General features: G+C 40.7%; 1 protein-coding gene across 5 annotated transcripts in view; it reads right to left on the minus strand.

The window, feature by feature from the left end:
* MYH10 (myosin heavy chain 10) overlaps positions 1 to 25,773 on the minus strand; it is a 165,157-nt gene extending 139,384 nt beyond the window's left edge. For 4 of the 5 annotated variants that reach the window (XM_056115237.1, XM_056115235.1, XM_056115236.1 and 1 more), the window contains exons 1-2: positions 25,529 to 25,771; positions 15,158 to 15,533 (exon numbers count right to left, since the gene is read on the minus strand). In XM_056115237.1, the coding sequence (XP_055971212.1) occupies positions 15,158 to 15,502 (345 nt within the window). In that variant the 5' untranslated portion in view covers positions 15,503 to 15,533; positions 25,529 to 25,771. Of the gene's footprint in view, positions 1 to 15,157; positions 15,534 to 25,528 lie in introns of all 5 variants that reach the window. The other variant, XM_056115238.1, reaches the window with a different exon arrangement.
* Between the last annotated feature and the right edge of the window lie 1,124 nt (positions 25,774 to 26,897).

Raw genomic sequence — 26,897 nt, forward strand, 5'->3', positions numbered from 1 at the left:
AACATAGAGACTTACTATGAATTTTCTGTCAAGGTATTTTAACATGTTACTTAGCCCTCAAGCTAAAACAATCTTTGGAAAGTAGAATATAAGATAATTCTCTTTCCCCAGCTTTAAAGTTTACTATAAACCTATAATAATGGGGGAGAAATGAAGTTTTCTCCATGCTGTTACAATCCAGTCTTTCCAGCTGCTCTCTATAAGAACGGGATCACAAATCACAGTGTTTAAAATAAAATTAAGCAAAATTTTAATAAGAAGGTACAAAAGTAAGACCAGTAAAAATGCATGAATAGAAGAACAATGATAAATGAAATATTAATCAGTGTTCTGTGGAAAAATGGGCAAGATACTAAAAAGAGTCATCGGTTTTTGATTATATATATAGAGAGAGAAGAGGAAATTAAAAAGAATTATTTGAGGGCTGAAAAGATAGTAGAGCAGGTAGGGCACTTGCCTTGCACATGGCTGGCCCAGGTTCAATTCCCAGCACTCCTACGTTCCTCCAAGCCCTGCCAGGAGTGAGCCCTGGGCACAAAAGCAGAAATAAGCCTTTAAAAAGAAGAATTTTTGGGGCTGGAGAGAGTGCAAAGATTGGAATGCACACTTAGCAAGCAGGAAAGTTTGATCCCAAGTGCCATGCTCCCCAAGTGTCACTAGGAGCAGACTCTGAATACTATCAGATATCATAAAATATCTGATATTTTATGATACCCAAATACCATAAAAATTTTTTTAAAATTCCTCAGGTAATAAACAGAATTGCTATCAGATATCATAAAATATCTGATATTTTATGATACCCAAATACCATAAAAAAATTTTAAAAATTCCTCAGGTAATAAACAGAATTGCAGTAGACTATCATCATTTTGTTGGACCTACTGAAATAACAGATCGGGACAGTGCTTATCTCTAGCTACTAAAATTCGTAAGTGAACAACTGACAAGAACTCTCTTAATAGCTGAAATCAGGCTTACCAAACCTAAACTCAAACTGATCCAAATGACAACTTGCCATTATCTCATCAAGTTTCTGGGTTCAATTGCTCGTTTTCAGGGACGATCAAAGAAATGCAATCAACAACATAAAAAATATGAAAAAAACCTACAACACAACCTCCTTGCTTCAAATAAAAAGGAAAAAAAAGAGAGGGAAAAGATATGAAAAGGCAGTCTACTATGGTATTTTTTTATCTTAAACATTCTTGACACATAAGAAAAATCTGAAGAGTGACTCAACATTTGATGATGCAGAATTACAAATTCCTTTTAAGACAAATAATCATTTTACTATTTCCTTTTTTGGTAAGTAATAGCTACTACTCCCAAAAACTGTTGCTGAGAAACAATAAGCTGAACAGAACTTGCAGCATCATACAATGACTGCTAAGAAAAGTTCCAGCCTATCCAAAGGACAGGATAAATACCTAGCCTTGCAGTTGGAACTCTTAGAACTAAACGCTGAGTTAAAGAATATACCAGAAATAGACGAGCCCTCACAGACAGCAAAGTTTAGCTGGAGAAAAAATGTCAATCCCTAATCCATCATCACCTCCATCCTTATTGGCCTACCAAAAAAAACTCTTTGAATGAGCTTGTTTATTTATTTATTTGTTTTGGGTTTTTGGGACACACCTGTGAATGCTCAGGGGTCACTCGAGGTGGTGCTCAACTGACCACAGACAGTAATAAGGGCTGAGCCGGGTACACCTTATGCACAGCAAAAACCTTTAACCCTTGCTCTGAAGAACCCCCAGAATAAGTTTAATTATTATCATCCAGACCTTTCAATTACCTTTACAATTATTACGTACAATATAGGAGCGACAGCACAGCAGTAGGGATTTGCCTTGCGCATAGCTGGCCTGGACAAGCCAGGTTCGATTCCTCCGCCCCTCTCGGAGAGCCCAGCAAGCTACCGAGAATATTTCGCCTGCATATATTTAATATGCTAAACACAGTAACAACAAGTCTCAAAATGGAGACATTACTGGGCCCGCTCGAGCAAATCGACGAACAACAGGAGGAAGGTGTTTGACGGATAGCAACAATTATAACTAAAATTCAAAATAATATCTGGACCCCCCAAGAGTCTATTCTCATTGATTTTATTATCATCTTGGCTAATAATATGTTCGAGTAATCAAAAGACACAATTGTGGGCTAGTGAGATAGTACAGCAGGTAAGGCACTTGCCTCACATGCTACCGACCCAGGTTCAATCCCCAGCACTGCATATAGTTCCCTGAACATAAAGTCAGAACTAATCGCTGAGCACCACTGGGTGTGGCCCAGATAATATTAACTACAACAACAACTGAGAATTTTATCAAAGAATTATAAACTATTAAAAGACATCCCAAATGAAAATCTGAAACAGTAAGAGTAACTGAAATAAAAATTTTAAATGTTTTAATAAAAACTAAATTTTACGCATGTTTATTAAAAAGTAAATATAATTGAAAATCCAATACATATTTTAATCAGAAGTAAATATCTAGACTACAAATATCCAGTAGCATGGGCAGACAGAATAAAAATACCAAAGAATGTGAGAGATACATAAGTGGGCCAGAGGGGCCAGAGAGATAGTACAGCAGGTAAGACACTGTGTATGGTACTCAGAGCCACACCAGGAGTGATTCCTGAGTACAGAGCCAGGAGAGAGCCATGAACACAGCCAGGTGTGCCCCCAAGAAACAAATAACATCAGAGTAATGTCTGATATGAGAGGTTTTTGAATTTAAGACAAAGAGAGTGCAATATTTGTAAAGATAATGGTTAAGAATTTTTCAAATCTGTGTCCAGAAAGATGCCTCCTAGGACTGAAAGATAAATCTTGCATGTGGAGGCTCTCAGTTTGATCCCTATCATCATCACATGTTCACTTCCAATTCCCAACAAACATGACTTGGAATTAGGCCTAGTGTCCCCCGAAGCACTGCCAGGATAGTCATGGTGGTCCTCAGTACCACCAAGCCTGTTGAGCACTGAGCATATCAGGCCCACACAATCAAACTACCTAGAGTAGCTCCTGGGACCCCTGAGCACTGGTGGATGTTCTGCACCATACCTCCCCGCAAAAGCCATTGATTCAAAAATACTATAAACTCTAGGCAAAAGACAGAATAGAATATTCTACCATAGTATCTCATAGTTAAATTACTAAAAAACAGACAAGATTTTAGAAACAGTTAGTGGAATTAAAGTATAGATTACTTTCAAAATGAACAATGAAGAAATGTAAACTCAATTCACAACAGAAAAGATGGAAGACAGAACAAAGTGCAAAGTATCTTCATAGGACAAAAAGAAAATAACTATTACCATTATTGAATTCTAAATTTAAAGGAAACATTAAAAAGTAAAGGCCCTCCCGTTGATCGTCGATTTGCTCGAGCGGGCCCAGTAACGTCTCCATTGGAGACTTTGTTGTTACTGTGTCTGGCATATCCAAATACTCTCGGTAGCTTGCCGGGCTCTCCGAGAGGGGCGGAGGAATCGAACTCGGGTCGGCCATGTTGGCTGTGTGCAAGGCAAACGCCCTACCCGCTGTGCTATCGCTTAAAAAATGAAAAGATAAAACTGTCAGACACTTTCTGTTAGTTAAGTAATATAGAAAAAAATTTGTATAGTGGTTAAAACCAAATTATTATTAAAAAGTGAGGGGCCAATGTGGTAGCACAGGGGGTAGGCTGCTTGCCTTGCATGAAGTCAACCCAAACTGAATCCACAGCACTTCATATAGTCCCCCAAGCCACGACAGGAGTGACCCCTCGAATAGAGCCAGGAGTGATCCCCCAACACCACTGAGTGTGCACCCTTCCCCCACCCATCCAAAAAAAGTAAATCAAGTATCTTATAGAGAAATACAAGCATATATAATTAAAAGAGCAGCAACACCTAAGTTTGGGAGAAAGGAATAAATGCAGTTCAAGTATTCTGATCTTTCTTCACCCATAAGTGAGAAACTTGAGAGACTATACAAGTTAGCATAGGTAAAAGCTAAGAAGTAACCAAAAGAATAGCAGATTCATATAAAAAACTAACAAGGAGTGAAAAAATAGAATAAAAATATTGTAATGAAAAGGTATAAAAGAAAAGGGAAAAAAACAGATGAAAGCATAAACTAGATAATGAATTCAAACTGAAAATTTTTATATTTACATTAAATATTCTAGTTCAAATGTTTTTATATCAGATATAAAAATAACAATTATAGACTGTTTAAAAGAGACATGCCTTAAGTATCAAGACAAAAAAGGTGAAAGTAAATTTTTATGCAACAAAGAACCATGCAAATTCTATACAAAAAGAAAAGAGCTAAGACTAAAATCAAACAAAGTAAATTTGCAAGAAGCATTACTGAAATTGAAGATCATTTTATGGTGATTCATCAGAAAGTTATACAAAATATACAATTGTACACATGAGATAACAGCTTCAAAATGTATACAGCAAAATTTGGCAGAACTACAAAGAAGTGGATTTTAACAGTAAATGATAGGATAAGGAGATAAAATTTTTTTAAACTGTAAGCATTTGTAAGATTGAACAATACTGTACATACAGGATACTGTATCTAGTATCAGCAGGATACTTGTTTTTCAAGTATATAATGACCTCTTACCCAAATTGATCATAGCATGAGCCAGCCTTAAGATGAACAAGATGAACAATTCTTAACAAAACTTCAAAGGAATAAAATCATTCAGGGCATATGTTTTTTAATCTATGTTAGAAATAACAAAATAAGTCTAAAAATTCCCCTGTGTTTGGACAGTCAACAATTTACTTCTAACTACTCCACATGGCCAACAAAGACATCCTCTTTACTTTGAACTAAAATGGTAACAAAAACACAGCATACTGAAACATGTAGAATATAGCTAAAGTATATTACATAAAATGAAATTTGTAGCCTACATTTGTGTGTGTGTTATGTGTATGTACCAGGATAGTTTTTATTGAAACCTATTTATAAAGATGTGAGGGGAGGAGAGAGAGAAGTTATGTGTTTAAGAGAGACCACAGACTTCTCCAGAGTGGAAATAGGCAAGCAAAGAAATACACAGTCTAGCAAACAAGGTATTTATTCAAGGGAGTACATGGGTCTGAAGATGTAGCATTTAAATTCCTAGCCTTTAAATGCACATATAGAAAAATGATTGGCTGGTGGGGAAAATCAATGATTTAAGAATTAGAGGACAAGCTAAACTCACAGAAAGGATAAACAAATGCATGAATAATGGACAGATGGGCAGAAAATTAAGTACAAAGAAAGCAAAGAAGAAAGGAAGGGGAGGATAGATTGAAGAAATCAATGAAGTCAAAGGTCCAACAAAGATCAAAGTATATTCTTTGAAAAAACTAAAAAAACTCTGATAATATATACACACATATCACTGTCACTGTCCTCCCGTTGTTCATCGATTTGCTCCAGCGGGCCCAGTAACATTGTGAGACTTGTTACTGTGTTTGGCATATCGAATCCGTCACGGGGAGCTTGCCAGGCTTTGCCGTGCAGGCGAGATACTCTCGGTAGCTTGCTGGGCTCCCCGTGAGGGGCAGAGGAATCGAACTCGGGTCAGCCATGTTGGCTACATGCAAGGCAAACACCCTACCTGCTGTGCTATGGCTCCAGCCCATACACACATATAGGGTAAAATAAATGACAAATATTAGGAATGAACAAAAGAGAATACTGCTATAAAACCGTACATAAAGAGGGTATTACAAATTTATGCCAATAAACTAAAAATGTCAATGAACAGACAAATCCTAGAAAAACAATGATCAAGTCTGATACAAAAAATTCAAAATATTAATGTCCTAAATCTACTATACATTTTTCACAAGGAAAACTAGTGTTTTAAAAAGAAAAGCAGCAATCCTATCAAAATTATTTCAGAACACACAGATGAATGTCCCACAATTTATAAGTCTTGATAGAAAAATATGACAAGAAGACTACAAGAATAATTTTCAATCTCATTTGTGAGTATATATGAAAAATCCAAAACAAAATTTTAGCGCATGGCATCTAAGAATCTAATAATACATGAAGATAATACTTGGTCCTTAAATGCTTACACACTCAAATACACAATTCACCACTGTAACAAAACATTTCATTTCCTTAGATATTGATAAAATTTTCATCTTATTAAACACTTGTAGAACATCTTACATTAGATAAACCATTAAAAATTTTTCCTCAACCAGTATTTAAAAAATGTATTCACTCGAAGTAAAAACTAGAAAAAAATCTAAATGTGATAAAGAATATCAAAATAACAAAATTATACTAAACGCCATTCCTAATGGTAAAATGTCAGAGAGATCTGTGAAATCAGGAATTACTCAAGATGCTTCTGATCATCACTTTAAGTGAACATTTACTAAAAATCTAAATCAAATCAAAAACAAAATAAATGTTTAAGAATGAGAAAGAAGAAACAAAACTGTCATTGTTCACAGTCAACATGAACATGACAATAGAAAATCTAAGCCAAACTATTTAAAGTCAGGAAGTAGATTTACCACTAAATATAAAGTCAGTATATAAAATTATTTTTAAAACAATCAGGGACCAGAGCATGAGTAGAGCAAGTAGGGCGCTTGTCTTGCATACACAGCCCCTCATGGTTAGATCCCCAATACCCCATATGGTAAAAAAGAGAAGAAAACCCTCAGATATAAGGCAACCAACATAAGAATCACAACAGACCTTTTATATGACATCTGACAAACCAGGAAAAAAGAGGAATGATATATTCAAAGTACTGAATAAAAATATTTCCAAACCTGCAAGCTACTATTTAGAATTAAGGGAGAATAAGAAATTTTTCAGACAAACAACAGCTGGCATCATTATTGACAACTAAACCAATCCTTCAAGAATTACTGAAAAGGTACCTATAAAAAACAAATAGGCTTTTGCAAAAACAACTTGATTCCACACATACATACACAAAAATGGCAATAGAGCCATTTATATCAATAACCTTTCTCAAAATCAATGGACTAAATAAACTCCCCTGTGAAAAGGCAGAATAGTTGGTTGGATCAAGAAAAAAAAATCCATCCATTTGCTATCTACAGGAAACACACCTAAACTCATAAGATTACAGATTCAGAGTGAAAAGGATAAAAACAATCATACAAGCCGATGGAAGAAAGGGGAAAAAAAACTGGGACGGCCAATAGTATTCAACATAAAGTAATTAGAAGTAGTGATTGGTAAAAGGAAAAATAAATCAAGAAATACTGTCATCAACAATTTTGCACCAAATGAAGGCTCAGCAAAGCTTCTGTTCACAAACCTAAAGAAACACACTGATGGAAACAACACTGGGAGACTTCAACACTCCACTTTTGCCACTTGACAAATCAACAAGGTGAAACATTAGTGAAGAACCCTAAACAAGGAGATAAAAAGAATTGGGACTGTTGGACATAAACAGAACTCTCCATCCCCTCAAACAAAAATACACATTCTTCTCTAGTGCACATGGAGTATTTTCCAGAACAGATCACATATTAGGGCATAAGTCAGATATACATAACTTTACAAGCATAGAAATCATACAAAGCTTTGACCACAAAGCCTTGAGAGCAGAAATTAACCACAGAAAGAAGATGGGGAAAACTTTTAACTCTTAGGACCTGAACAAACACTGCTAAACGACAGCTGAATCAAAGAAGTAATCAGGAAGATATAAAAAGATTCCTTGAAATTAATGAAAATGAAGATACAAGCTACCAATATCTATAAGACACAGCAAAAAACTGCACTAAAGAGGAAATGAAGACACAGCAAAAAACTGCACTAAAGAGGAAATTCATAGCAATGCAGGCCTACATTAAGAAAGAAAAGTCCAAATCAACAACCTAAACACACATCTCAAAAATCTGGAGAAGGAACATCAAACAAACCCAAGAAGTAATAGAAGGAGGGAAATAGTAAAAACTAGAGCAGTGGGGCTGGAGCAATAGCACAGCAGGTAGGGCATTTGTCCTGCATGCAACCTACCCGGATCCAATTCTGAGAATCCCATATGGTCCCCTGAGCACTGCCAGGAGTAATTCATGAGTGCAAAGCCAGGAATAACCCCTGTGCATCGCCGGTGCGACCCAAAAAGGAAAAAAAAAGAGCAGAAATCAACCTAGAAGACAAGAAAGAAATTCAAAGAATCAATGAAGCCAGGAGTTGGTTTTTCAAAAGTATAAATAAGATAGATAAACCTTCATCAGGAAAAAAAAGAAAAAATGTTCAGATAAAACGACTCAGAGAGGAAAAGGAAGAAATAAGACCAATTCTTCAGATATTCAAAAAATAAAGAGATTAATATGAACAATTTTATGCTTTTAAACTGGAGAACCTACAAGAAATGGATAGATTCTTAGAGTCATGTAATTTCCCAAAGCCGAAGGAAGAGGAAGTAGAAAGTCTAAACAGGCCAATCACAAGAAAGGAAATTAAAAGAACAATTAAGACTCTCCCCAAGAACAAAAGTCCAGTCCATATGGATTCACTGATGTATTCTATCAAACCTTCAGAGATTACTGCCTTTACTCCTTAAGCTCTTCCAAAATATCAAAGACACAGGAATCCTTCATAACACTTCTATGAAGCTAACGTTATACTAATGCCCAAAGCAGACAGAAATTACTTCCAGAAAAGAAACTTGCAGATCAATGTCCTTATGAATATTGATGCAAAAATCCTTAACAAAATCTCAGCTAACAGAATCCAAGAGTATAAAAAAATTACACATTCCAATTAAGGGCTGGAGTGATAGCACAGCAGGTAGGGCGTTTGCCTTAGATGCGGCCAGCCAGGGGTCCTCCGCCCCTCTCGGAGAGCCCAGCAAGCCACCGAGAGTATCTCGCCCGCACGGCAAAGCCTGGCAAGCTACCCGTGACGTTTTCGGTATGCCAAACACAGTAACAAGTCTTACAATGACAACTGTTACTGGGCCCACTCAAGCAAATCAATGAACAACAGGAGGACAGTGCTTCCAATTAAGTGGGATTTCTCCCAGTTAACAAATCAATTAACATAGTACACCACATTAGTAAAAAGTAAAGATATGATCAGAACAATGGATGGAGAGGAAGCTTTTGATAAGATCCAACACCCATTCATGCTAAGAAAAAGGGGGGGGGGGTGGAAGAAACCTTTCTCAGATACTAGATACTAATAGCCATCTATAACAAACCAACAGCCAGTATCAAGAATAACTGAAAGCATTCACTCAGGTATAAGACAAGATATAAGACAAGGATGTCCACTTTTATTAAAAAAATATTAGGAGTACTGGCGCATATAAGTAAGTTTTGAAAAAAGAGCTGAGAATATGAAACGGAGTAAAGATGGCCTTACCTATTCAATACATGGTGCTGGGAAAACTGGATAACAACATGCAAGAAATTAAAGCTGGATTCATATCTCACACTTTACACAAAAGTCAGTTCAAAGTGAATCAAAGACCTTGAGATCTGACCAGAAACTATAAAGTTCACTAAGAAAAATATAGGCAGGATGCTCTAAGATTTGGACCTCAAAGGTGTCTTCAGTAACTTGATACCACTGGCAAAGGTGACAGAGTAAAAATTAAATGAGACTATATCAAATTAAAGTACTTCTGCATGGCCAAAGAAACATGGGGTAAAACTGAGACAGCTAACTGAATTATAAAAAAAATCCACATTCAACACATCAAATAAAGGGTTGATATTCAGGATATGTAAAGTGCTGACAAAAACTCTATCATCAAAAATATGGGGAGAGGAAATGAACTAACGCTTCTTAGAGGAAGACAGCAGATGGTTAGTGGTCGCATGAAAAAATGCTCAGCATCACTTATTAATAGAGAAATCCAAATCAAGATGACAGTGAGATATCTACAATCTCATACCAGTGAGAATGGCACATAACAGAAATAGTGGGAACAATCAGAGTTAGTGGGGATGTGGTGAGAAAGGAACTCTCGTCCACTGCTGGTAGGAATGCTGTCTGGTTCAACACTGTGAAAATCAGTATAGAGAGACTTCAGTAAACTTACAGTTGAACTGCCATATGACCCGTAATTCCACTTTGAGGCATCGACCCACAAGAACATAAAAACTTTCATTCAAAAGAACATGCACAAAATTATTCATTGCTGTACTCAGAGAATCAACCTACATGTCCAATGACAGATAAACGGATTATGGAGAAGTAGTGTATATAAACAATGGAATACCATGCGGTTGCAAGGAACTCATCATGCAATTTGCTGCGACCTGATTGGAACTAGCAGATACCATGTTAAGCGAAATAAGCTAGAAGAAAGATAAGCATGAAATGATCTCACTTATCTATGTTATATATATTCATCCAGAATAACTGGATGAAGAAATGTAATATAGCAAAAGGGGGATGTTTAGATTACCCCTAACCACAAAGTTTAGGGAGGACAGAGAAGGAAAGAAATCAAGGAGGGAAGGAAGAAGATATCAAAGAGAAGAAATAGAGGAACGGGGGTTGGAGCTTTGGTTATACTGGTGATGTGGGAGTGGTATAAGTATATATCCAAAGCACAGACTCAACAATACTGAAAACATGAGATATAAGCTGCAACCACCTAAGCTGCGAACTCTGTAATGTATCTGTCAAGGTGGCAGTCAGGGACTGGGGTTAGGACTGGGGTTGGGAGTAGGGCTGGGGAGGATGGAGTATGGGAACATCGGTGGAAGGAAGTTGACACTGGTGGTGGGATTAGTGTTGAAATATTATGTGCCTAAAATCAATCATCAACATTTTTAAAATTACAGTTCTTTAAATTTGCAAAATTTAAAAAAAAATCATGTTTTAACATAATAGTAACCAGAAAAAAACATTTAAAATCTTCAGAGTATTCAGAAACTCACCACCACACAAAAAATGATAAAACACTTTAAAATGTTAAATAAAATGATACAAATGAAATAAAATGATATGCCTATGAATTAGAAGATCAAATGTTTGGCCAACCCGGGTTCGATTCCCAGCATCCCATATGGTTTCCTGAGTACCGCCAGGGGTAATTTCTGAGTGCAGAGCCAGGAGTGAACCCTGTGCATGCCCGGTGTGACCCAAAAAGAAGAAAAAAAAAAGATCAAATGTTGTAAATAACTAATTTTCAGCAGCTGGAGACAGTGGATAGGGCACTTCTGTTGCATGCAGCTGATCTGGGTTCAATCCTTGGCCCCATATACAGTCTCCAAGCCCTGCTGGGGGGGACCCTTGAGCATAGAATCAAAAGAAAGCCCTGAGTCCCACTGGATCTTGCACAAAAAGGAAAAGAGAAAAGAACTCATTTTCTCACTCAAATTATCTATAGAAACAATGGATCGCAATAAGACTCTTTGTGAGTACATGTGTGTAAGCAGTAATAAATTCTAAAGTATACTGAAATGTAAACGATAACCGTAAAATATGCCTAAGAAAACAATGAAGTGGGCCAGAGAGATAGTTTAGGGGTTAACACACTGGATTTGCAGGCAGTCCACAGGTTTAATCGTCAGCACCACATAATGCCCCCTGAGCTACCACCTGGAGTATTCCCTGATCACAGAGTCTGAGAGGGCCCGCTTGAGCAAATCGATGAATAACGGGAGGACCGTGACCGTGACCATGCTTGCTATGAATAAGACACTAAAATTATACAAAAAAGTTTCCTTAGAGGAAAATGTGCAAAGATTGGTGTATCTCACCCTAGAGCCATTAGGTCCTTGGACAAAGAGATTACTAACATGTTAATACTGATTGAACCTGTGTGCAGAATTTTTTTTGATTGAGATTGGTTGCCTTCTACCTTGCACCCCATCAAATGTAAAATATCCCTATCTTAGACCATACACAAAATTCAATTCCAAGTGGAATAGAACCAGGATCAGCTATGTATAAAGCAACTATCTTATCCTATACTCTCTTTGCAACCCTCCCAAAAGTCTAATTTTCATGTGAAAATTCAATTTGTATCACTGGCAAAGCAACAGACTTTGTTCATTTGCAAGACAATGTCTATCAAACACTCCAGTATAAATAACTATAGCTATCCGTCATTCTACTAAATAAAAATAGTTGGCTTTTGCTTTTTGGGTCACACCCGGCAATGCAGAGAGGAATTACTCCTGGCTCTGCACTCAGGAATTACTCCTGGCAGTGCTCAGGGGACCATATGAGATGTCGGGAATCAAACCCAGGTTGGCTGTGTGCAAGGCAAATGTCCTAGCTGCTGTGCTATCGCTCCAGCCCCTTATTTTTTTTTAATAAGAACAGCGAGTTAGTTTGTAAATAAAGATACCATGCACTTTTCCTCTATGCAATAATCAAAGTTCAATATGAAGTGCTATGTTTACTTCATGATTTCATCACATAAAATACTGAAATGATACATACAAAACTATTGATACTTAATAAAATCAATACACATCCATCAGGTTGTTCACAGTCCTATTCTCTTAATACAATTTCTTTAAATTCCTCAGGTAAGAATCCTTTATCCATTCTAATAATGACAATATAATCTTCCCATTGCTTCACTTGAGTTGTAATCACTTAATAACCCAAATAAAACTCAGACTCTACATTTTAATGACCAAAGGGGCAATGTTTCAAAATTTACGTAGGCTGTCCTTGAGTTCTTTTGAAAAAAAATTTTTTTAAATTAAACCTAACAAAAGACAATTTAAATTTTTTTTAAATTTTTTATTAGTGAATCACCATGAGGCACAGTTACAGACTTACAAACTTTCATGCTTGCATGTCAGTCATACAATGGTCAAGAACCCATTCCTCCACCAGTGCCCATTTCTACCTACCATCAATGGTCCCAGCATCCCTCCCACTACCCCCACAAAAGACAAATTTTTAAAAGAGTTTTCTTAAGGAATGGCTACAAATAAACTCTCTTCTCTTTCACTCCTTCCCAATACTCCTCAAGCTCCCCTTTCCATTTTTTCTTCTCTCTGCTATTTGCAGCAACTACAAGGGCTAAAGGAGAGAATCATGGAGAAAATTATGGCAGAAAAGAACATAATTTCTCCCTACAGTACAGCTGTCCACATTTTGCTGGTTATGACAACAGAAGTTCTCTACAACCTGAGCCCTTCAACGTTTACTGCACCAGGCAGCATCTAAAATTGACCCACCTCTCAGACCTTAAATAGTAACATTAAAGTCTGACCACAATCACTTCATTTTCCATTTCCTTCACTTCCTCAATTCAACCCTTTCTCCAAACCTCTCTCCCGTATCTTTGAACTTATCTGAACATGAAGAGAAGAGAAAGAGGCAGCATCTTAGTAGAGATGGAACAGTGAGGAGGTTCTTCTGCCTTCACAGACCTGGGTGGCAAATCAACAATCTAATAGAACCACCCAGTCAGACAAAACGTGGTTGGCACACACATTGTTTATTATCCAGATTCAATTAGATCCTTAGTGTTGTTCTCCAGTCTTATCCTTAGCTTATCCCCCTTTCCATTCTCTTCAAGCCCACCTGTCATCCCCAACCTTGGTAACTCATTTTTTCTTCTGAAAGTAAAATAAGTGAGACACCATTAGGCATAACTGAAACTACTCCGGCAAGGTTAGGGATGAACTATTTAATCCTCAGGTTTTCCCAGCTTTCTCCTATCAGTCAAATGATACTTCTCAAAGACCTTCCACTGAGTTACAGTGGAAAGCCCTTGTCCTACTCAGTCTATTCCAAAGTCTATTTCATTTTCTTAGAGGATGTATTATGGAGAGTTATCTTATTTGCCCTGCTCACCCAACTGTCCCTGCAACCAGAACACAGCACCTACGTGCTCAGTAAATATTTGCTGAATGAGCTAGATCTAATGAAAAATCTAGTTCTGATTTACTTAAATTTTGAATTATGTGTATGCTTTAAAAACACATGCCTAAAGTGATATGCATGATATCCTATCAGTAATAATATACTGTAAACCACAGTGCCTGAAAGGGGAAACAAGAGAGGAAACAAAGAAAAAAGTGACTGTCAAAGAGGCCAGCTAGGGGGCCAGGCGGAAACTAGGGACATTGGGGAGGGAAGTGAACACTGGTGAAGAGATTGGTATTGAAACACTGTGTGTATAAAACTCAATCATGAATAACTTTATAACTTTGAAATTCACAGTGACTGAATATAAAATTTTTTAAATAATAAAAAATTAAATCACACCCCTTCCATAAAATACAATCACTTTCCAATTCAAACCGTTTCAATGCCAACTTCTCACTCTACCTCCCATTTCTAAATTTGCATTCACTGCCTTTTCACTGTCTTCCCAATAAACCTATTTTGTCCTTCTAGATTTTTTTTTAGTATCTGCCTTGCACGTTTCCTATCTTGTCCCTGTATTTTCAATTACTTCTCTTACATGTAAGTTACAATGTCAGTGACTACAACATATTTGGCAAATTGTTAACCACAAAACAACCCCAGCTTTCCAATCTCATCCTGAACTGTTTCCTCTTAAAAACCTCAATGTTGATCATTCTCACTTCCCTGCACTAAATGGGCATGTTCTTACTTATCATCACAGTCTTTTCACTTTATGCCCCTGCACGTAAGCTGCATTTCTTACCAATTTGGTGTCTGTATCCTATTAATGCAACTCATTATCATATTAAATTCTCAGTTCTTTCTGTCACATGGTGCCCTCCATTTCCCCAATCTTACTGTGTTCCAGGATAGATTACAAATCTTCAAATATTGGGGCTGGAGCGATAGCACAGCGGGTAGGGCATTTGCCTTGCACGCGACCGACCCGGGTTCGATTCCTAGCATCCTATATGATCCCCTGAGCATTGCCAGGAATATAATTCCTGAGTGCAGAGCCAGGAGTAACCCCTGTGCATCGCCAGGTGTGACCCAAAAAGCAAAAAAAAAAAATACACAAATTTTCAAATACCATGTTAGTACATTTAATTCATATTAGATTATTTACAATTCCATATTAAGATATAAAGTAAAGCAAGAGTTGGGCAAGCATAACAGAAAGTTATTTTAAGAGAGTGCGTGTAGTTTCATATTTTCATCTGATCATGAAAGTATGTACAATTTACATTAATTTTTAATCACCAACTCGCATGATTATTTAGAGGGAATACTTACATAGATAAGTCCTGAATAGTAACGATCCTTCAAATTATGTAAAACAGAAGCTTCATTCAAGCATGTCAATTCTGCCATATCCTCCACCTTGGAAAACTTCGGTGGGTTCATCTTCTGAATATCATCTTTGTTGACCATTGCTTTCTTTCCATTCTCTGCCAACTCCACCATAACTTCATCTCCCCTCTCCTCTTTGATACTTGCTGCCTCAAAACCATGGCGTTCTGATGGAATCCAAACTAGCTTTTTAGCAGTCCAATCAGCTTGAGTGGCAGGGTTGTAGATGACAGCCCTGTCCACAAAGAGATATCTCTCTGGATCTTCAAGTCCAGTTCTCTGTGCCATTGTAAACAGAAGGATCCAAAAGAAATTGCCTCTAAGAGAAAAGGAGAACAAATCATATATTTAAAAATATAAAATATTCACATATTTTTTCCTGAAGACGTATTTTGTAATAGAATGCATAATGTTGTACCTCAAACCATTTGGTTTAGCTACTATAAAAAGCCTACAAATGATAACTGTAGGCAAGGATATGCATAAAAAGAAACTCTCGTGCTTTGCTAAAGGAAATGTAAATTACTGCAGTCACTATGGAAAATAGCATGAAGGTTTCTAAAATATATGAGCGAGAAAGAGAGGTAATGAAAGAAAGAGAGAGATGCCATGATTCAGCAGTTCCACAACTGGGTAGTAACCGGCAAAAATTAAAACACTAATTTGAAAAGATATGCACCTTACGCTCAATGTTGCACCATTCATAATAAACAAAATAAACAGAGCAAGACAACGGATTATTAAAGAAGATGTGCTGTATAGGTATACTACTCAACCATAAAAGATCGCCACCTTCAGCAACATCTATGGACCCTAAGGGGATTATACTAAGTAAATTAAATCAGGGGGTGAAAACAAATACCATATAAATGCATTCATTCGGGGAATATAGAGAAACAAAGCAGACAAAAACAAACCATTACACTCTGACAACAGAATGGTGTTACTAGAGATGAAGTGTGGTGGGTAAAATATGTAGAGAACTGACTGGTTAGCGGTAGGTAGTGATTAGACATTCAGTGGTAGTGGGTATGGTGTGATATGTTATTACTACGTAAGAATTATGATCCTGGGGTTGGAGCTATAGTACAACAGGAAGTAAAACAGGAAGTACAACAGGAAGTATAACACAACTGTCTGCCTTGCACACAGCTGACCTGGGTTCGATCCCTAGTATCCCAAAAGGTCCCCAGAGCCCACCAGCAGCAGTCCCTGAGCACAGAGCCTGAAGTAAACCCTAAGCATTTCTGGGTACACCCTCCTAAAAAAGAAATTTTAAATTTGAAACGTATAGTGTCATAAACCATTAATACCTCAATAAAAAAGGAAACAAAAGTATTAGTCTCTAAATTTAAACCAAAAAATATCATTTGAGTTAAGGAGCTAGATATTCCTCTTCTTGGCCATTACTAATAGTTTCCAATGTATATATTAAGAGTGACCATAAATTATGACTCTCGTGATCTAAAACCACTCAAGACATACTCCCATACTCAAGACTGAGAACTAAAAAAACAAGCAAATGGAAAAAACATTCTAATTTGACTTTTTCTTTTTTGTCTTTTCTTTCATTCTTGCCACAAATGGGGAGTTTAAAATGGGAAAGAAAAAAGAAAACGATTCATAATAAAAGCAGTACCAGATGATACCACTAAAGAAACACATAACTGCTAGAAGGATATTAAAAGGATCAGTTCTAAAATATGCTCCAATTCTACCTGCAGACAGCAGACTCAAGCACCTCCTTACGAATTGGTCCTCCTGTAGTTTTTCCAAGAGGACTCTTGTGGGCTTGATGTGATCAAACAATGTCATAGGGGACAAGCCTAATTTGGCTTCTTCTAACAGCCTTAACCTCATGGTGTTTCACTAATAAAAATTTAAAAAAACAAAATAATAAAATAATTTGAAAAAAAAGTTTACGAGAGTAAACCATTCAGGTCCCATTCCCATTCCTGCAGCTGTTTCCCCAGTCCTCTCTGTCCTCCTCTTCAGCATCCTGTCCATCATTCAAGACCACTTCTCTACCCTAATCTCTCATCTCTAAAGAGACTTGAATGTGCTTATGCCTCTTTAGAACCCATTATATTCAAGGTAGAATATTCCAGAAGAAGGAACCATTCACAACCTCAGGTCACACTGAGGAAAGCACCGTTCTATGACTTTTACAATTAAGATCTCTCAAACCCAAACTGGTTTATTTAGCGCCCGTTTATAGTTGGCTTATAATGGCTTATAAAAATTGTTCAAAGCTACCTTTCCTTCCATTTTGTACAATTAGATTTTTCAACCAAAAGACAATTATTTTAGGAATTTAGAGATAGCATAGGGAGTAAGGCTCTTGCCTGGCAGAAAGCAGGCGGTCCCTGGTTCCTGGCACTGTGCATGGTCTCCTCAGCACTGCCAGGAGGGAGCCCTGAGCAGAGTCACGAGTAAGCCTTGAGCATCCCACCCTCAAACAAAAGGCCAAATTATACAATCATTGCTCACCTTTCTGAATGTCCACCTGACATTATTTTTATTGTGTGTGATTTGATTCCATCGTTAAAAAGGCCAAACTTCAGTATATGGAAACCAAGCATGGTTTCCATGACTATCTGCTTTGCTAAGGACATTATAACTCTCTTCAGATCCGTAAAGGGACATAACTTGTAGGAGATTACTCACCGATAATGGGTATAATTACTAGTTCTTTCACCAGTAATATGAATTTGCTAGAACCAAATAGTTAATTTCCTACAAAAATTGTTATAATGTAATGCAATATAAACCCGATATAAACTCTGGTATGTGCATCCGCTGCACTTAAAATGCTTATACAGGTTACCTGGTCCCATCTGCCTGGTTTCTACCAAATAACTTGGAGCCCAGAAATCTACATTTCTAACAAATTTCACGTGCTGCTGATGCTGCTGATCCTGGGACCACAGTTTGAGAACCAACACTCCACAGGACTTTGGCTGCCATGGTATGCAGCAGTTACTAAATTGTATGCTTGGGCAGGAAAAAGCATTGAAAATCAGTAACAGTCTAGATTAATGTATAAACCAATTTAAGAATGCGTTGCTATTTTAATGACTATAGGCTTGGATGTGTGTTTTCAAAAGGCCAGCGGCACTCTATCTTTCTTGCCACCTGCGTTTGGTGGTCTTGGGCCGCTTCTCCCACCCCAAGGAGGTCAATGGCGAGGGCCAGGCTGATTGGTGTCAATTGTGGTTTATTCCAATCTTCACTCCCCTTCTGGTTCACTCTCTCGAGCCCGAGCCCCTCTCACTTCTGACTCTGCCCCCTCCACTCTTACAGTCTTAGTTTATATAGCAATACAAAGGTAGGTTGAACATTAACAAATCCAGATTACTAGGAGATAGCTTAGGAGTGGGATCCCAACGAGGGTGTGCTTTCCTCAGCTAGTAATTCACTTAAATAGCTGTAGTAAATCTACTTTTAATATCTCACTTTATATTCATATATATATATATATATATATATCGCAGTCTCAGGCCAGGTCAGTCTTCCTAACCCCAGCACAGTCCTAGTCTCATCGTTACTTCTGGATGACAGCATTTGTCCATGAATTTGTCCATGATCATGCTTATAGCTGATCATATAGTTGAGTATCATACATGGCACTTTGGCCTGGCCCATTTCGATGCCGGGGTAGCTCACAGCTTGCCCTGGGTCCATTCAGTCCCTCGTCGGGACCCTGCTTTTGAGACGCTAGGAACTAAGGGCAACTGAATCAAGAAAGAAGATGCCCAGGAGTAAATATTAAGGTAAAGGTAAAGGCCCTCCCGTTGATCGTCGATTTGCTTGAGCGGGCCCAGTAACATCTCCATTGGAGACTTTGTTGTTACTGTGTCTGGCATATCGAATACTCTCGGTAGCTTGCCGGGCTCTCATTCGGCATCAATCAACTCCCAAGTTACAAAGCATAATATCAACTGTCTTCCTGTGTCCATACAGAAAGGACATTGCTTTAAGGTAGACTATATAAAAGATGGAGAAAAGCAATATTTAAATTACAATTCAAGTTTCATATCCTAAGAGGATTTGATCTTACAGAATCTGATTAGGGAAAAAGGTGATTAACTGCCTGGGGAGGAGAGCACAGAGAAGAGTTTACAGATAAACAGAGTAATGGGAGTGACTCGGGAGCACTGTGATGGGTGTAACCCGATAAGCCTAAGCTCCCCGTGGCAAGGAAGAATGGACAAACCACTCTGGAAAGAAAGATGGCAGCCGCTTCGGAGCGTTGTGGAAAGCCAAGTGTGAGCTGGTCGTGATGGGGCAACTAAAACCTCATGGGAAGGGGGGGCGTTCCCAGCTCGTCCTTCACGCCCTACCAAAGTCACGAGTTGTTCCCCACGAGCGGCTCTCCAGCACGGCCATGGCTCCAGAGCACAGAAACCAATCTCGTAATTATCTGACTCTCAGCAGAAATAGTTCCAAGGTTAATAAGTAAAATACCAGAATCCAAAATCGCGCGACATCATTTAATTCTTGTGACCAGCTGTAGAAAACAAATTATTTCACAATGTCTTTTCAGCATGTCTGATTTGGGGGTGTAAACTCTAAATAATAATGGTGCATCTTTTGTCGAAATAATGAATCGAATCAAAGTAGAGAGAGTGTTAACTAGAATTCATCTGCCTCATAGGCATTGGGAGGGTTGGGGGGGTTATTGGGGTTCTCCGTGGTGAAAAATAAGTATTGGTAAAGGAAAATGTGTTTGATATTTGCATGACCGAGACTTAAACCTGAAAGCTTTGTAACTTTTCCCACAGTGATTCAATAAATAAATAAATTTAAAAAAAAAATAAGAATGGACAAACCAACGTTATCTTACACTTGAATATGTTAAAACATCATCCAGGAAAAAAAGAAACATAAAGGGAGATAGTTCGAACGTTAGAGCAGATGCCTTGCGTGTTTGAGACCCTGAGTTTTATCCCCAGCATCCTAGTCATTTCCCCGCTCCAGAATCACTGGATGTAGCTCTGATTTTTTTTAAACCTTCTACAAATAAAATTGCTAACACGTTTTGCAATTAACCTTGCATTTGATTTCTTACAGAAAAATATTCTAAATAATCTAAAGATTGGTATATTCAAATTCCCATTACCTCTAGGAACTGTTCTACTAAGATTAATAATAATGTACAAAGACTATACATTTTTCTGCCTGTATAACACCTTGATCAGAAGCATGGCTCTGAGGTGAGAAGAGTCCTAGATCAATCTGGAGACAGACAGGACACAAATTCTGTCTTTATGAAGGAGTCTATTAAAAGAGAAAATATCTGGGCCAGAGAGTCAGTACAGTGGGCCCTTGCATGCAGCAGACCTGGGTTCAATATCCTAAACCACATACGAACCCCAGGAGTGATCTGAGCACAGAGCAGGAGTAAACCCTAAGACTGTCATATGCAATCCAAAACCAGAAACAGAACAGAGAGGAAATTTCCAACAATAACAAAATATGGCAAGTTTTTCGTATTATTCTTTTTAGGTATAAGCTGCAAATCCCCACATAACATTTAGGAACCTACCAGTAGTCATGAATGCATTTCTTTAATTTTGCATTGAGTATGCAATTATATGCTTATGTTTAGTGAGTATAAATTAGAATAATTCAGATCAGTTCTTGAGATCTTTATATAATACTTCATAAATTTTAAATTGATTTTATCAAATCAGTATAATTTAGGGGTTTCAAAGGGTGGAACACATAAATTGGAGCCCCAGGTTGAAACCCTGACAAGGCATGGTTCTCCCTCCAAACACTGCCAGGTGTAGCCTCCTATAGATGCAAAAAAAAAAAAAAAAAAAAAAAAACCAACCAAAACTGGTGCATTTAAAATACATCAGTAATTTTTCTAAGTGGAAAAAAGCTTGTAATTTAAGAAAAAAAATTAGAATAATTCAGATCAGTTCTTGAGATCTTTATGTAAAACTTCATAAATTTTAAATTGATTTTATCAAATCAGTATAATTTAGGGGTTTCAAAGGGTTGAAACATGTAAGTTGGAGCCCCAGGTTGAATCCCTGACAAGGTATGGTTCTCCCTCCAAACACTGCCAGGTGTAGCTGCCTATAGATGGAAAAAAAAAAAAACCTGGTGCATTTAAAATACATCAGTAATTTTTCTAAGTGGAAAAAGGCTTGTAATTTAAGAAAAAAATTAAGAAAAAAAACCATTACTTCAATAAAGTGTAATTACAAACTGATTCCAGATTTTGTGGGAGGAAATTGTATATACCAATGTATTTTTTTTTCTTTTTGGGTCACACCCGGCGATGCTCAGAGGTTACTCCTGGCTCTGCACTCAGGAATTACCCCTGGTGGTGCTCGGGGGACCATATGGGATGCTGAAAATTGAACCCGGGTTGGCCGCGTGCAAGGCAAATGCCCTACCTGCTGTGCTATCGCTCCAGCCCACCAATGTGTTTTTGAAGAAAAAAAATTTTTTTGGATCTTCACTGGCTACTGCCCTCTAATTACTTTTTCAGAGTTTTCTACAACTGAAACTGCTTCCTGTTATACAACGAGTCTGGAGGATGGGAACTATACTTGTTGAATATAGATAATATACCTATTAATTACACAGATGGTCCCTACACTTATAGGAAACCTGAACTTCCTCCACAACCAAAAAACTACTTTTTTCTTCAAATCCTGATCCATATGCAACCCTTGAAAAAGTTCTTCTCATATAATGTAGTAAAGGGAGGATGCCTAGATCACCCTTGACCTCCAGAGTACAGGGAGAAGGAAAGAAATCAAGGGGGGGGATAGATGATGAGGAAGGGAAGTAATGGGGAGCAGGGGTCAGGGCTTCAGTTATACTGGTGATGTGGGAGAGTGATAGAGCCATATAACTGAAACACTGGCTCAACAACAGTGAAAACATGAGATCTAAGCTGCAACCCCCCACAGGAGCTTTGCCATGTGCCTGTCAAGGTGTGTGTGTGGTGGGGGAAGGGCAGGCAATGGAGTATGAGGACCCTGGTGGAGGGATTTGGTACTGAACTATTAGATGTCTAAAACTCAACTATCAATAACTTTGATAGTTATTACAGTTCTTTAATTAAATTTACATTTAAATTTAAGTTAAACGTACTTAACTGAAATTAAGTTATAACGGTTCTTAATTTTAAAGGAATATCTAAATTAAAACTAAAAGGCCTGTTCAGATCAATGTAATTTAACTCAATTTAATTCTTTTTCTAGCATTTTGCATGGTTTTCTAGAATTCTTGCCTTCCTCTGCACTGGACCAGAGCAATACTCATAATGTTGTTTAATAGAATTCATGAGATCATGCAGAAAGTGTTCATCTCTAACTCTTCATGTGTGATAGCTAAATACACTGTATATTTTTCTTCCATTGTACATGTAGTACCAGATCTTTATCATACTGGTATTTAATCACTCTCAAATGCTTACCTTGTAGAAAAGATATTTTAGTTTTAAAAACAGTAAACACTTATTATAGACCACTAATTATGATCAGGTACTATTCTAAACAGTCTACTTATATCAAGTCTTTTTTTTTTCTATTTTGAGTCACACTCAACAGTACCCAGGGGCTATTCCCAACTATTGCCTGGCTATGCTGTGGGGACCATGTGATGTTAGATGCCAGGGATTGAACTCAGGTCATCACATATGCAAGACAAGGGCTCCACCACTCCACAACCTCAGTTCTATACATATTATTTCTTAATCCACATAACATCCCCAACAAGTATGCACCGCTTCAAAGCTCCATTTTAAAGACATGGAGGTTAAGATGCAGAGAAAGTCAAAATTGGCCAAGGTCACGTTCTAACAGGAGCACAGTTAGGATCAAACAGAGTTCAGCTCCTGACAGTATGCTGCAACCATGGAAAAAAGGGTGAAATTTTGGAAGGAATCTAAAAACAATATATACTGTTTCTCCAATGAATAAAAATCCTGTCAATTATGGCTCAACACCCTAGCACAACCTAACAAATATTTATTTTAAAAACTACGAATACTTTGGGGGGGAGGGAATAAGCAGGAACCTCTTTGCAGAAGGCGTGTTATCACCTTGAAGGTTTTGGGTCTGACTGGAAATAACTGCTTAACTATGGCTAAACCATCTATCTGTGTATGAATCCCTGCAGAGCAAAAGCCATCCCCTTCCTCAGTTTTAGATACACACCCCAGGAACCGTCGTTCTGTAGGCTATTTCTTGACATCCCAATAAAAAGCCACCCAGAAAATTTCTCAACTGCCTTCTAGCAACTAATATTGGTATGGACACAGGAAAACAACTTTAAGAATATCTTACATATAAAAAGCTAGACTAAAACGATGGATGGATCATGTATATTAGCATATCTCTCTAAGAATTCAAACAAGGTACTCTCAATTTGTATAACACTATTTTGGTCACTTACATTACTGGGACATGTTAGTCTGTAAGTGTATCATCACTGTGCTTAATGAAATAAGCACAAACACAGACCAAATGTAAGAGAAGGCTATTTAAGGTTTGCACTCTCAATAGCGTTAGACGAAATTTTAATCTTCATACCATAAAGTACGTGAACCCCTGACGCATCGAGTCATTCACAATACAAGCGTCTTTCGAAATTTCCTCCATCTCGCCTCCCATTCAGTCTCTCTCCATTGTAATGATTTTCCTAAACAGCCCAAATAAAAAGCCAAGCTCTAAGGTCACAAAAGCGCATGCTATCTAGCACAACTCCACCGTATGCTTTCTCTAGATAAGAATGAGAAAGAACTGAATTTAAGATGCAGAAGTACGGAGCTGCATAAAATGGCCACTTATGCAGAACCAGAGACAGACAGGGCACACTTAAGTATCAAAAGCATGATTCCACAGGAATAATAAATAAGGACAGATTGATGAAGGCAATAAAAAGATTCAACTTCGAGGCAGCACCAAGAATATTAATCTGGATGCAAAAAACATTCTCAATTCCAATGTTAAAATGCAAAATCTTAGCGAAGACAAAAGTATTATATTTAATAGATTATTCGGCGAAAACAGTCTTTGTTTCATTTGCAGTCCGGCTCTACCCCGCCTACTTTCCCCCTACCCTACCCCCAAGCCACCCCACCCTACCCCCACTGCCATCAACCGCAGTGATCTCCGAGGGAGCTGCAGTGGGCCCAAGGCACAGATAACGGTCAGGAGCGGGGCCACTTGACCCGAGCCTCACGGGCTTGGCTCAGACCCTGAGAGTCTCCAGTGGCCTTCCCAAAGCCCGGGTTTCGGCAGGCCGGGCTGGGGCCAGTCTCCCGGGTTCCGGGCCGCAGCCGCTCCCCCAGGCCCACAAAACCTCACTAAAGGACAGGACTCCGCGGGGGCGCAGGTCCAGCTTCCCCTCCAACAGCACTCCGGTTCGCTTTTACGGCCCTCCGAGTGTGCGACCCCCACTGCAGAGAGCCAGGAGGAGGCTGCCACGAGCCGTTCCCGGTCGCCCGCACAATAAAGGGACCCGCTGACCCTCCCCCAGGCCGTCCCGCGGCCACGCGCCCCCGCCGCGTTTCCCGCCTTCCCCCGCTCTGCCCCCCACCCCCACCCAGACCCCAAACGCCCGGGCCGCGCCGTGAGGGCCCGGAGCGGACACCGCCCTCCCACCCCCGACCCCGAAGCCCCCTCCCACCCCGGCGGCTCGGCCGGCTCCCGGGACCCACCCGCCGCGCGCTCGGCTCGCCCGGTCCCAGCAGCGCGGGGCGCGCTCCCGCCCTCAGCCCTCGCGGAGCCCGGCCGGCCTGGCCCACCCAGGGCCCTTCGCCCCGGCCGGCCTAGCCCACCCAGGGCCCTTCGCCCCGGCCGGCCTAGCCCACCCAGGGCCCTTCGCCCCGGCCGGGTGCGGATCTCCCACGCCGCCCCGGCTCATCGGCCCTCTCGGGGGCACCGCCGCGGGCGTCCCCGACCCAATCCGCCCCCCCACGAACGCCCCCGGTTCCCACTCTGCCACACCGGCCCTCCATCCCAGCCCCTCCGGAGTGGACCTCCGAGGGTCCCCCGCCCGCCCCCAGGCCCTACCCCGCAGACGGGCTCGCCTGGAGCTCCCGGTTTTCCGCCCCTCCCAGAACCTCCGACGCCCCCGGGGCACCTATCGGGTCATTCATCACTCCTCGAACCCCTAGTCCCCTCGGCACGACCTCCGCCCCGGAGACCCCTCCCCGCTGCCCGGCCGCCGCTCGGCGCCTGCCCCGGGGCCGCCCGCGGCCCCAGCCCCGAGCCCTCGCCCGCCTCCCACGAGCCGCCCAGCCCCGACGCCGCGCGCGGGCCGGGGCTCCGCGCCCCTCACCTTCGGCCGAAGACGGTGGCGCCGGCGCACGCCCGGAGCCGCGACCACGGACTCCGCCTCGGTCCCGCGCCCACCGCTACCTCCGCGGGGCTCCTCCGGCGACGCCGCTGCGAGCCGCCCCTCCCACTCCGGCCCTCATTGGGCCAACTCCACGCCCGTCACCGCCGCCCCCAGACCCACTGGTCCGTTTGCGCGCCCATCTCCCCGGGAAGACGTTAGCAACCCGGCGAAGCTACCTTCCCGAGGTCCGCTCCCTCCACCCACCTGCGACGCCGCTCATTGGCTCCGGCCCCCTGCCCAGCGGGACGGGGTCCCAAGCCTATAGGCTGCGCCTCGTGCCTGTCACAGATGCCAGAGGTGCGGCCGAGGCGCTCTCGGGCGATTGGCTCCTCGGCGGAGATGGACAGCGGAGGGGGGCTGAGCTCCAGTTATCCCGCGGGGCACCCAGCGCGGACCCCGCGGGCCTAGGCTCGCGGCGCGCCGGGCAGGTGTGCGGGGGCAAGACCCCAGCGCCGCTTGGGCGCGGCCTGCTGTGGCGCGCGGCTCTGCGGGAGCCCCCCGAGGGCCTCCCCGCCCCTCAGCCTGCCGCAGCCCGCAAGATACCGCCCCCCGACCCGCTCCCACCGCCAAGTCGAGGGGCCCCGGGCTCTGCCTGCAGGGGCGGAGCCGGAACGCGGTCCAGAGGCATGACGTCACTCTGGGGGTGGGGGGGCGAGCGGGGGCCTCCGCTCTGCGCTCACCTGCAGTGGGGGGCAGGGCTGCGAGGGATGGGGTGCTGCTCTGCCCATGCGCACGGGCTCTACTGCGGCCCTGCGACTGTCCCGCTCCGGTCACTGTCGCGACTCACGGCCCGGCCCTACCCAGAACCGCTGAGCTGTCAACACCCGCCAGCTTCCTCCGCTGCTGCAGTTTTGTGTTTGCGAGGAAGGGGCCTTCCTACACTACCTCCTGTCCGAGCTCGGAAAGATAGGGACGCACACCTTTGAGAGGACGCCGGGAAAAGGGAGTCATTCATCTCAGTCATTCCTGCGTTTGTCAAATGGGGCTCCTAGGTTCCCTGTGTGAGCGGGATAATGAGAAGGCTCTGCAGAATTCCTTAAGACAAGAAAAATGTTCGAGATCTGAAAAAAAAAGGGGGGGGGGAGTGGGATGGGGAGGGACTCCAAAATAAACTGAAAGAATAAAATGAAGTGTCTGTAGCCTCTAATCATCTGCGACACAAGTTTTTACCTCTGTCTTTTAGGTCACAAGAACAAAATGGAACGCAGCTATGTCTACCATCAATGCTGCCTCACGTAAACACAGAGGATTATTTCTTGGAATGGAAAATGGTAGCAAGTGACATTTGATGTTGAATATGGGTACCTTT

This window comes from Sorex fumeus, unplaced genomic scaffold (genome assembly GCF_029834395.1).
Source record: "Sorex fumeus unplaced genomic scaffold, SorFum_2.1 ptg000028l, whole genome shotgun sequence".
Taxonomy (NCBI): domain Eukaryota; kingdom Metazoa; phylum Chordata; class Mammalia; order Eulipotyphla; family Soricidae; genus Sorex; species Sorex fumeus.